This window comes from Homalodisca vitripennis, chromosome X (assembly GCF_021130785.1).
Source record: "Homalodisca vitripennis isolate AUS2020 chromosome X, UT_GWSS_2.1, whole genome shotgun sequence".
Classification (NCBI taxonomy): Eukaryota; Metazoa; Arthropoda; class Insecta; order Hemiptera; family Cicadellidae; genus Homalodisca; species Homalodisca vitripennis.
This window is the reverse complement of record NC_060215.1, coordinates 120,032,434-120,045,827: the sequence shown is the minus strand read 5'-3', so window position 1 is coordinate 120,045,827 and position 13,394 is coordinate 120,032,434. Positions and strand designations below refer to the sequence as shown.

Here is a 13,394-nt window from a genome sequence, read left to right as displayed (position 1 = left end):
AAACCTAAATAGCCTTTGGGCGCGAGTTTGTTATTTCATTTTATTTTTTACATTATTTCTCCATTAACAAAAACATGTGGAAATATAAAATAGTTTCAAATTCGATTATAAATACAGCAAGGGAAATAAAAGATTAGCATGAAATTTTAATTATACTACTTTCTTGTTTACTCGTCCAAGCAGTCCAAGAAACAACTTTCATCAAGATAAATATGAATAAAATATTTGTTAAAGATGAATAAGTATTCGTTGTTCTTCCGGTTGATCAACTAACTTTCAGTAAATTTATCCTTTCAAGTAACATTAATTCATTAAAATTTCGATCAATTCATTCATTATTAGTATTTTCATTATTACAAAACTGTTTAATAGAAAGTTTTGGTAAAAATCATTCATTTAGGTATTCGTAAAACAGTTAAAAGTATTCATATATATAAAATAACATAACTGTTCGATTTATTGAATATCGTTCAATTCGAATACCCACTACTACGCGCCGGTTAGTCACTCACTAGTCTGGGGACCCACTCCAGATAGTGATAAACCAGATCCTGACTGTTTGATTTTGCGCTTAGCCCCTGCAAAGTCTCTCAGAGTATTGGTGATTTTGGGCATTTGATCGTAATGTTTCGATGCAGCGAGAACCCTAAAGATTTTGTATATAATAAAACAAACTCTAAATATTTTTCATTTATCCCCAGAAGTGCCCCTTAATGTTATGGTATGAAACAAATCCCTAATATATTTCTTTTGAAACCGTGAGAGCTGAAACCAACTGCGTCTTCAGGATTTTTGTGACAAATCAAACCTTAACAATTTAATTTAAATTTAGTCTCAGAAAAAGCACTCAAACTATTATCATCCATGCAATATAATGTTTGCTTTTCATGAAATGAAATGAAATGAAAATTCGTTTATTTAAACAGGTAAAGTTAGGGCCTCATGGCCCTTTCTTACACTTAACCTGTCTGATCAATAATTATTAACAAATATTAACCAAATTAATATCAACACTTATCTACCTTACTAAATACATTAAATTAAACATTAATCTAAACACTAAAAAATTATAAATATGATACTTCTAAAAAAAAAAAATTATTTTACAATCATAACACAAAATAATATTACAACTTCCATTTTTAATAAGAACCAAAAACTATAATACCTAATAACAATAATTTATAAAAATATAATAAGACTATTTTTGACATAAATAATATACATGGTGTTTTATCTCACTCACACTCCTCACACACAATGCCAGCACCACACCCACAGACCCCTAGGACGGACCCGCCCCGACCAACCGTTCATGGTACAAACGTCTCAGTGCCGCCACAAACCGCCGATCTCCCTCAATGGAAGTGATTTCTGGGGGGAGGGAGTTCCACAGACGACAACCCATCACTTGAAAAGATCTATCAAATACTACAGTCCTGTGTTGGGGCATTCTTAAGGTACGAGAACCAGAGCGAGTGCTTCTTACACTATCATGAGATATAAATTGGAAATAGTTTGAAAAATATTTTGGAAATCCAGATTGTAAAATTGAATGAACTAAATTTAGCATTTTGATTTAGTATTTTTTCATGCAGTATCCAGCCAGAGCATTGTGTAGAGAGAGGAGTTTCTACCAATGAGCTCAGTTGTGCTGTTTTAATATTTGGGATGACGTCACCGTTGGGACTCATCAATAATATAGTGCCCTGGAGGAGTGAGTTGTAACAATGATATACAACACCCTTATTTAATCTGATCCATTTAATCATTGCTTATAGTTTCCCAAAAATCAAGAAATGTTATAGCATAATATTTAAAAATAATATATCTGATTACTCCTTTCCTCCTAATTAAATACGGAAAGATTTGTTTACAGGAACCCAAATCCAAGCTCTGAATACACCATTGGAGTATTTTACTAACTACCATTAAGAATTACGAGCATGTGTACTAGTTGCATGTCAGACGAACATAATATTGGCAAATACTGTAATAATGTCATTTCAAACTAAGTTTTAGGTTCAGAGCTTTGTTATGCTCTGATATTCAAGCAAAACCATTCATCAATTAGTTTGCCCAAGGTTTTCTGAAAAGAGTGGTAACTGTTTATTTTCATGTGTATTCCAAATTGTATACGTGCAGATAAGAGTATTTTGAAATCAGTTAACTATATTTGGAAATAATAAAATAGAGACTATAAAGAGCTTCATGAATTCCAGGCAAAACTAGGGAATTAAATAAAAGATTCGCGTAAATTTTGATGAACGGTTTAATCAATTCCTTCACTAAGAAACAAATTACATTTTAATTGGTTCAGATTTGACAAACGTATTGAAATTATTATAAACAAAGTTAGTGATCAGTAAAAATACCCAAAAAGAAAGTGTGCTTAGATAGATTGTTCTACTACCCAATACTATTCGTAAATGACACTGATAGCAGCGCGGTTTCATCTGGGGGCTTCTTCAACGATCAAAGTTCCGTTAATGGTGTACTCTTCCTCTCGGTGTCATGACTGTAATACATGGTGTGATATGGATAACCTGTTGTGTCGAAGTCACGGGAGTCCGTTAATGGTGTACTCTTCCTCTCGGTGTCATGACTGTAATACATGGTGTGATATGGATAACCTGTTGTGTCGAAGTCACGGGAGTCCGTTAGTGGTGTACTCTTCCTCTCGGTGTCATGACTGTAATACATGGTGTGATATGGATAACCTGTTGTGTCGAAGTCACGGGAATCCGTTAGTGGTGTACTCTTCATCTCGGTGTTCTGGCTGTAATCCACGATATGGTATGGACAACCTGTTATACCTAAGTCACGGAAATCCGTTAGTGGTGTACTCTTCATCTCGGTGTCATTGCTGTTATCCAAGATTATATTTGGATTTAATTCTGTAATGAAAAAAAAATTATTTTGTGAATTTCCATACAAGACATACGAGTAATATCACACTAATAAACGAAATATTCTAATGTGTAATGTTAAAAGGTGTAAACTCAGTGAGTAAGCACGAAACCGTGGTTTTTTAAATAAGGTAATTTAAAGTTCTATTGAAAGTATTATACATTCTAAGTAACGTTCATTACAAAACTGCTGAGTAAGCCTAGTCTTTACAACAACCCTACAACCTCAAAATAACCGAGTGTTATTAACGTACATGGCACCGCCTCCACACAAACCTTAGTTTAGAAATATTTATATACACAAGTACAGGTAGGTGTGAACAGTAGCTCGTCCTCCCACAGTCAGTGCTCCGAGACACAAACCTTAGTTTAGACAATAATTAGATATACAAGTACAGGTAGATGTGAACAGTGGCTCGTCCTCCTACAGTCAGTGCTCCGAGACACAAACCAGAGTTTAGACAATATTTAGATATACAAGTACAGGTAGGTGTGAACAGTGGCTCGTCCTCCTACAGTCAGTGCTCCGAGAGACACAATCCCTAGTTTACACAATATTTAGATATACAAGTACAGGTAGGTGTGAACAGTGGCTCGTCCTCCTACAGTCAGTGCTCCGAGACACAATCCCTAGTTTAGACAATATTTAGATATACAAGTACAGGTAGGTGTGAACAGTGGCTCGTCCTCCGACAGTCAGTGCTCCGAGACACAAACCAGAGTTTAGACAATATTTAGATATACAAGTACAGGTAGGTGTGAACAGTGGCTCGTCCTCCTACAGTCAGTGCTCCGAGACACAAACCAGAGTTTAGACAATATTTAGATATACAAGTACAGGTAGGTGTGAACAGTGGCTCGTCCTCCTACAGTCAGTGCTCCGAGACACAATCCCTAGTTTAGACAATATTTAGATATACAAGTACAAGTAGGTGTGAACAGTGGCTCGTCCTCCGACAGTCAGTGCTCCGAGACACAAACCAGAGTTTAGACAATATTTAGATATACAAGTACAGGTAGGTGTGAACAGTGGCTCGTCCTCCGACAGTCAGTGCTCCGAGACACAAACCAGAGTTTAGACAATATTTAGATATACAAGTACAGGTAGGTGTGAACAGTGGCACGTCCTCCCACAGTCAGTGCTCCGAGACACAAACCAGAGTTTAGACAATATTAGATATACAAGTACAGGTAGGTGTGAACAGTGGCTCGTCCTCCCACAGTCAGTGCTCTGAGACAAAGAACATCTGGAGGCTGTATCCAGGAGGCCCAAGACTCTGCCACCTTATATCGAGCACTTTGGATTTTAAGGGTATGGATTTTAGACCGGTTTCATATTTAAACGGAACGATCCCGGTTTAAGTTTGGCGTTTTTTTACAAACAAAATCACTTACAGTAAGTAGAGGAAGTATCGAGGAGAAGAGACGCAAGGACACCAGGGCATGTCTCAGGTCACATAAGACAATAAGGGAACGATACAAAACTTGATTGAATTTTTACTATTACTTTTTATTAAATAATGGAAAGTTTTATTCCTATTAATATTTAATTAATTTTTTTTACGGAAACTCGTGTGTTCAAATAAACTTTAATGTTTTACTTGAAATGGTCATGTTTATATATCTCTTCTTGAAACTCGAACACAGGAACTAAGAGTACAGTTTATTCTGTTTATCGTGCCAGACAGGATAGTAGCTACAAAATATGTAATGTAACAAGTGGACTGTTTGAAGGATGTGTGTACTTAACTTTTTAAACTTTTTAACACCTTTTTGATACACCTATAATCTACATATATAATATGCTTTAAATAGCAACTTTAAGATTAGAAACTGAAGGGGTATAAAAATATTTGACACTGAAGCTTGACTTTATGTCTAACTTAACGTTTTGAACAAGTATATTGTTCAATACATTACTTAGAAATGGCCTATTCTGCCGTTGTCAGTGTTTTCGTTTTTGATAAACAAACACATATTTTACTGGGAAAAACTGTTCACAGTTACACATCCTTCTTTTTATATAATATATATATATATATATATATATATATATATATATATATATATATACTATTTCACTTATTGAAATGAAAAACGAAGATTACAAGGCTTCTATATATTTCGTGGGATTTAATACCCACATCTTCAGGAAGCATAATATAAATGAAGAAAACAAGAAACAAGAAACACAACAAATAAAATAACCAAAAATGTAAATACGCAACTAAAACATTCAAAAACCCAGCTGATATATCATTAATGGCACAGATGGAAATTTGGAAAAGTTAAAATTATCTTAAATTTAGACCATTTGGGTATTTTGATTTTAAAAGTAATTGATGTGCTTGTTCCAGATTTTTTAATTTTAATCTATTTAAATTTTCTTCATGACAAGGGAAGACCTTATTAATTCCTTTAAGGTTATAACATTCTTCAATTTTGTCTTTTTTGTGCTCAGCAGCATGTTTGGCCAATGGCTTCTCCTTGTCTTTATGGAAAATATCAAATCTGTGCCCTGTTATTCTGACTCTAAGGTGGTTAGATGTTTGTCCAATGTACTGTTTGTCACAAAATTTACAATTAATTTGGTAAATTACATTCTTAGAGTCACAGTTTACTTTGCCAATGATGGGATAAGTTAAACCTGTTACGTTACTTTTGAATTCCCTAGAGTTTTTCATAATTTTGCAAGAACCGCAACGTGGTTTGTTGCACGGTTCACATCCATTAGTAACGGATTGGTGTAATTTAGGTAGTTTAGGTTGGACAAGTTTGTTTTTCAAATTTGGAGGTTTTCGAAATATTACTCTAGGTGCTTTAGACATAAAAGTTTGGGTATCTGGAGAGGAAAGTAGGACATTATGGGCAATTTTCATAATACTGTTAATTTTGTGTAGTCCAGGAAAAAACTGTGTAATAAACTTTGGTTGTGTTTTATAATTGAAGCTTGCTGGATGTTTTGGTTTGTTTATTTGATTTTTTAAAATTTTTTCTGGGTAATTTAAATGTTTAAAAGTGTTGCTTAATTTTTCAATGTAATTTAGGAAGTCTATATCATTTAAATATATATATATATATATATATTTATTTCTAGAATTATGTTGGGTTGCTTTCAACTTATGATCGTTGATCAGCAATTTTTTTATTGCACAGCTTATCTAGAGTAATTAAAATTTCTGGAAAAAGAGCCAAATTGTTTTCTGGTATTACGTGAACTTATCAACTTCCTTTGATATGTTATCATATATTTTTTACCTGAGCAATTATTCAGTAGTTTTGTAATTAAGTTTAATAGTATAATACGTTTTACTTATACACTAGTTTCACAGTACTTTTGGTATAAATACTTTTAAGTAAAAATTTGTAAAATTGGTTTTGGAAGCATTATTACGTACCATTCTATTGGTATTACACCATCTTTTGATCATGTTGAAATAGTCTCTAAGTTTAGTCCAGATAGGTTCTCATTGTTTCTCTGCATATCTAATTGTAATGTTATTACATGTGTTGTCCCACAACACAAAAAACCAAATCGATATAATTGTCTTCTTGAAATTTTAATCTTTATGTTTTTTCCCGCTATATGTTTACTTGAAAACTTCTAATAAACCCTTTATCAAGAAAAATTGGCTCTAGACTATAGGTTTTACTTTACTCTGAAGTGGAGTTGAGACGGGAGCTCTTGCTCCAAGTACTTACAAAGATTCGAAGTTAAACGAGACCTTTTTTATTTATTGCGTGTTTTTAGTTTCATAAGTTATTCAACTTTACAGTTGAAGCTAAACAGTAATAACTACATCGTGTCGCAAAACTCCAAGCCCGTCATAAACAGATATTACCAACCATTGCAAATATTATTTTTAAACGAAAAATAAAGAACTAATTAGAAAGAACATGCTAAGGTCAAAAAAACATATTGAAGTGTGCATATCAACATATCAACTGCATATCAACTGCATTCTGCACATTTCTTATCTCGTCTAAAGTCAACATTGACTACACACGCGTACTACAGTATAGACGAGTTTTATGGCACACAATTAGGAGACCTCTTAATTGTATGACTGACCGGGGAAGTAGTGGATAAATTCAAATGAATGAGAGAGAGTGAACCCAAAAATTGCACGTTTGAAAAGGACTTCAGTGTTAGAATGAATGGAAAAATTTAGCTAAATAACTTGACGATTGCTATAACATTGTTTTACGTTTACGTAATAAATAATTTATTATTATATTGAGATACTACTAGATTTTGTGTGACAGATCAGTACTGCCTTCCTAAGTCTGTCTGTATTTGGAAGGCGGTACTGATACAACTAAGAAAAAGAGGTGTAATATTATACCCTCAATAGCATATAAAACGTATGTGGTGGACTACGGAGACAGTACATATTAATGTCTGTATGTTATAATTTTTTTACTTAAGTGCAGTGTGGTCAAGTTTTAAATTGCATAAAATTAAAAGTAAATAAAAAGTAAAAACTATTTTAGTTGCAAAAGTAGTAATGAAAGTGATTGTGCAACAGGAAATGATCAACAACAACCAAATTTGTGCACAAATCTCACCAGGAACAACCATAAGTCCCTCATTAATTAATCTTTATCAAGAAACCTACATTTACTTAAAACGCTCAAGAAAAAGCAGACCTAATTAAAAATAGTAGAATATTAAAATGCATAATTTTTTACAAAGTACTTTTTAGATTTTTACGGACTAAACATCTAAGGAAAACATAGGCATTATTTAATCTAAAAAGTCTAAGAAGTATCAAATCTGACAAACCTCTTTTATCACATTAACGTTAATTAATAATTCATATTAACCTACAAGACACGAAAGTGACGTCATAAGAATTGGCTAACTCACAAGTTCTTTGAGCCTCCAAATCAATTAATCATTTATAACCATAATTGCAAGTGTGTTTAACTTGGACTGGGAGCGGTAACATGCTGCTGCTGGGCCTACAGCCTAAACTGACCTCATGCACCAGCGAACACTGCTTTCAACTGGTTTCAACATATACGAGTAGGTTGATTCATTTACTCCATTTGACAAGGAATTTAACTAAACCATACAATTAAATTATATATATTAAAAAAATTAATATATTATATATTTAAATTAAATTATTTATATATATATTATATTATATATATATATATATAATTTCAATAAACTATATATATATATATATAAATAAATAAATAAATATATATACACTAGAAGTTCCCGGCGCCTTCGCACGCAATTGCCTGTTGTTAATCAGGATACTATATTCACGTATCCTTTTTCTATCACATTCTAAAGCACTCCTGAGATAATCGATAGTCATTCCTTCGTGAGCCTCTAGAACGCAATATCAAGGTATGTACCTTATTTCCTAATTCTATCTTTCGTCGTTTTTTAGTAGGACGTTGATAAGTTATTCAGGGCAATACCTATAGCTGCATATATATTTGGTCAACTAATTTGGTTATACAAAATCAAATTCCGTTTGTTTAAATTCATTTTCTGTCTAAGATATTTCTAGTATTGTTATTGAGTTTGCCTTGTACACCGATTAATAAAATGTATACCAACGAAAACCAACGTCGGTCATAAAGCATCTTCTTTCGGCTTTTTTATTTACTTTCAATGTAACCAGGTTCAATTTCCAATGTGCAAACATACATAGCTTTTTACAATAAGGTAGGTTTAAAACAGCGTTTAAATAGTATTCCCAGTGCATTAGATGGTCTATAGATCATTGGTGCAACCTAAATTTAAAATTAGATGATTTCGTCGTTGCAATCTTCATTACACTACTGATGAAGCACTTTACAACAATTTAATATTTCCTCAAATTTAAATGCCAACAAATGTTTCTGCCTCTTTGACGAAGTTCAGCTGACAGTATTAACAGCTGTTAAGTATCAGTTCACTTTGTATTATGTGCCGTAGCGCAGTCTGCTGGATCCACTGTAAAACAATCCAAAATCAACAACTACTTACAAATGACAAATTAATTAAAAGAACATTTTCCAGTGGACCAAATTGTGAATCTAAACCATTCTGAATTCCATTGAAAACACACACGAAATTTTATCAAAATCGGTCCAGTCGTTTAGGAGGAGTTCAGTCACACACACACACACACACACGAGCACAAGAAATATATATATATATATATATATCCCTTTGACATACTTACACTTTTAATATTATGACTGTTATATGTTGCTTTACATTGTTCTACCAGTTAAAGACATTGTTCTCCTAAAAAAACTGTTGATTTTTAATTTTTCTGAAAGAATATTATATTTTTGCCATACAAGACAACGTTAATTATAAATTTATTTTTAATTATAAACTTTATATTCTGTTTCTGTTTTGATCTAGCAGTTCCAACATAAAGTGTCCAAATATTGCCTGGAATTTATAAACCACAATTAAAGTATGGACCTGCACTGCATAAATTGCCTAAATCCTTACTGAAGGAACCAGGCTTTTCATGAACTTTTATTACTGTAGTTTTGGAATATAAAACATAAATAGTATATTTTTACAAATTATAAAATATTCCGGAAATTATTTTCAAACTTTCTCGTATTATAAACCTCTCTCGGACTTCAATGAGTTTTATAAAAAAATGAATTAGCCAAATTGGTTTAGCCGTTCTTGAGATCTAAGTAACACATTTAGCAATTAAGTTTTACTTATAAGATTACTTTCAGTGAAGTTTCAATAAAAGTTTTACTGATCATATTGAACTTGTATATTACAAGCTTTAAAAAATCATAAACAAATTATTATAGGTAAATTTGACGAACGAATACAAAGCCGTAATGTAACAGTCGCCTTCTGTACATAACTGGAAACAAACAAGTTTACTCCGTTATATATTCCTCTAAAACTCTCCTACAATTTTAACACTCAGTACTTGCTGAATGCGGAGAGTTTGCTTTACTTTAAAACATTTTTCATACGAGAAAATCCCTTTTAATGACACTGTTATTAAATGGTTGTAGCATTATAATAATAGTTTTTCCGCTACCCACATCCTGTTACCCGTGTAGCTTTTATGTAGCCTACTTGGGCGTCCTACTGGCAAGCGCCTACCGTACTCCTACTGACTAACGATGTTTGTCTCGTCACAAAACATGTATTCATCACGTGTCACCTTCCTCTTCACTACCTATTTCTACTCCATCAACAGGCGGTCATACTTCCACTATTGGAAAGCGCTCTCCTATCCTCTCATTCAAATTGAAAGTGGTTCGGTAGGTCATGGGCACCAAAAAATATTCATAAGCACAGGAAACTTTCATAACCGAGTAAATTAAGCAACATCCATTTTGTTATAAAATGGTAACCTTTTAGGTCCACACATGTATGCGACGCACAAAATTATAGTTATACCAATATAGATAATATTGACTTATAACAAGTAATATTTATAAACAATAAATATAATATTGACTAATGGGATTTCATTGAGGTTTAAAGTAAAAAACAAGAATAGCAAGCTAAGAATTTATCTAAATTCGGCCATAACTTATGGTTACCTCAAAAATGTAAAATAAAGTTTAAATTAGTGCACAAAGGGTAAGTGTGTGTTCTGATCCCTAAAGTTTAGCTCATCTGCGATCCTAAGGCTTCATACGCATCCAATAAACAAAATAAATATATTAAAATTATATATAAATTATTTTTAAATGAACATCATATCTCGAAAATTATCCTTCGTAAGTACAACACCTGTAATAAAATGCTTGTTCAGAATGTAGTCCAACACTGTCGTCATATTGTCTTGGTAATTTTTGATCATATAACATATTATAATGCATGGTCACTTTAAAGTTAAGTTAAAATTTGGCCATTCATTTTGAATTTATTAATTTCAACTTCACTTGATATAGTTCTACTTATTGATATGACATTAACAATACTTGAACCCTTTTCAAATGTACTACGGGAATTCATAACGCGGTAAAATGAGTCCACAAGAGTAAGGCGGGAAATGTCACAATCAAAGTTTTTGTATATGTTCTATATCACAATCTGTACTTCTTAAAACTGGTGCTAAACTGGGTGAGAACGTTAACTGAACGTCAGACAACAGCTGATTTCTATTTTTTCCCGGCAACCTGTTATCAATCCGAAACTAGTTTTATAAGAAAGCAAACGTCATTTTTTCACTGTACGATTGTGGATTTCCGTGAGATGACAGTGCAATCGAGCAAGCTCTGCTCCTATGGCAAATTTCCTGTTATGTTGCATCTCAACATTGTTTACAGCTGTAGGATGACTTTTGAAATTGGTATTTAAATTATTTTATTTAAAACTAAATTCTTTCTATTTTAAGTGAATTTTAAAATGTTGTTTTGGTTTTTACATACATTTATTTCTGAAACAAATCCTTTTAAAATCCGTTTTAATATTTTTCCTTATATAATAATTTCAAAAAACTTACTTAAAATAAAACCCTAATAACATTTTAATTAATTCTTAGCCTAATTTTACACTAGGGGAAAATAAAGAAATTTATAACTAGCCCTCTAAGGGTTCAACAGGCCAAAAGCAATTTATGTATTAGATAGAAATATAAGTTTAAAGAGTTTATGAACTTGACATTCAAGAATTTTAGTGTATTTAACTTCTCCTACTCCAGATTTAAGAAAATGTATTATAAAACATTTAATTGAATCTTTGTGCTATAGAAGGTATATTAAAGTTATTTAATCAGTGTTGCAATCAATTATGCAACACAATACATTTAACAGTTTAAGTTATGAAACTTACCTACATATAGTCCTCTGGCAGTGATGTTGTCCAAAATTGCAAACATCAACAAGAGCACAAATTGGATATATCCTGGTATACTGTGAAACTTGCATTGGTGAAGTACTCAAAGGTTGACCCTTTCTCTTCACTGACCATACTGACACCACCATCAGAGGATGTGTCCTGCAAGGTAACACATAAGGAGTGTACAAGAAATTAAGTCTCTATTTTTAAGTCTCTATGTTTTGGTTCTAAAGACAATCAGACATACAATGAAAATAACCTTCCAGGATCTGATCGTCTATGCATTTGGTTTGCTCCAATCATTAATGTATAGGTTAGCTTTAGATAACCCTTCCTTTAATAAGCTTAGTTTGAATTTTAAATGTTTAATTTAAATTTAGTATATGTAATTTCCATCGCTGAATGAATCATTCAGCGTTTATACATTCATTACATACTGAACGGGATAATTATTTAGCACTAATAGATTTTTCTTAGATTTGGTAGTATTAAGGTTAGTTTTTCAGTTATAGTCTTAATCAGTCTTACTTCTGCCTCTTCATCGGTGAGGCGATGGTCAAGTTCCCGTTTCTGATGATTTCTCTTGATCTCCAACCTGGCTAAGAGCTCAGCGATTTCAAGATGGGAAGAATCTAAATCGTTATCTTTCAGATCGATTAGTTTTTGCTTTGAATCTACTATATTTAGAAGATCTGTAATTTTGCTGATTAATGGAGCTGTGTGTACGTCAGGATAGTTTGAACTGAGATTATTTATTTCAAAACTAATACTTAGAAACCAAGTCCTGAACATCAAGCTGTGTGTTACTTGCCATGATTGTAGCAAAATGCGACAGATTTGATAACTGTATTAAGCAAACGCCTTCAGCAAAAAGATTCATTATTTGCAGTACGTTGAACGCCAGGTATTGCCGTTACCCAGCAGTAGGCGCAGACCATGTCCACGGAGTGCAGCTACCTAGCGGTAGAGCGGCTAATGATGTCCAATATCTTCTAGAGGCAGTCTTCGGCGTGCAGAGCATAAAATAAGAGATATGCAGTAGATCGTCAAAAACGTACGAATGCTGTTAGAGCAATCAACCTCGGGTCACTGCAAAACGATGACGAGCTCCTCATGAAACGCCAGAATGGGCTGAACGCAAGTGGCGGAGAAAAAGAGTGGAGGCAGAGCCAAGCAGTTCCGACAAACCCTGAACATGCGGCTGATAGCGACCTCAGTTCGGAACTGTTGTTTTATATTATCTATTACGAATTAATGACTCGTTTTATATCCGAACATATCTGCAAAACTTAGAAATTATATTGCATTAATTATATTAATATTGAACTTTCTTTACAACTCCAAAGAAACTTGATCAAATATGAGATGGTGCACAACGAATAACGTGTCATAATGTCATCATATTTTACATATAGGCTTAAAAAGACGGTAAATATATATATATATATATATATATATATATATATATATATATTTTTTTTTGTTATATTGGAAAGCTATTCAAATTAATAGGGCAAAAGCAACATATTATAATGTGGAGTCCTTAATTGGTACTAAATAAATTAATAAATGCGCTACAAAAGCTGTAATAAGAGTTATGTTATTGTAACGTCCCGGATCCCAGTCGGTTGCATAGGCGGAGTTGAAGTAGTAAAGTCAGCAAGCAGTGTTATGGTTACTACCAATACCAAGTG

The 13,394-nt window shown here is 32.8% G+C and overlaps 1 protein-coding gene across 1 annotated transcript; it reads right to left on the bottom strand.

Moving 5' to 3' along the window:
- Nucleotides 1-2,254: 2,254 nt before the first annotated feature.
- LOC124368583 lies at nt 2,255-13,054 on the bottom strand. Its single transcript, XM_046825824.1, has 2 exons — nt 11,695-13,054; nt 2,255-2,897 (listed from the first exon to the last, which is right to left on the bottom strand). The coding sequence occupies exons 1-2, from the start codon at nt 11,738-11,740 to the stop codon at nt 2,476-2,478; spliced, it is 468 nt and encodes a 155-aa protein (XP_046681780.1). The 5' UTR covers nt 11,741-13,054; the 3' UTR covers nt 2,255-2,475.
- Between the last annotated feature and the right edge of the window lie 340 nt (nt 13,055-13,394).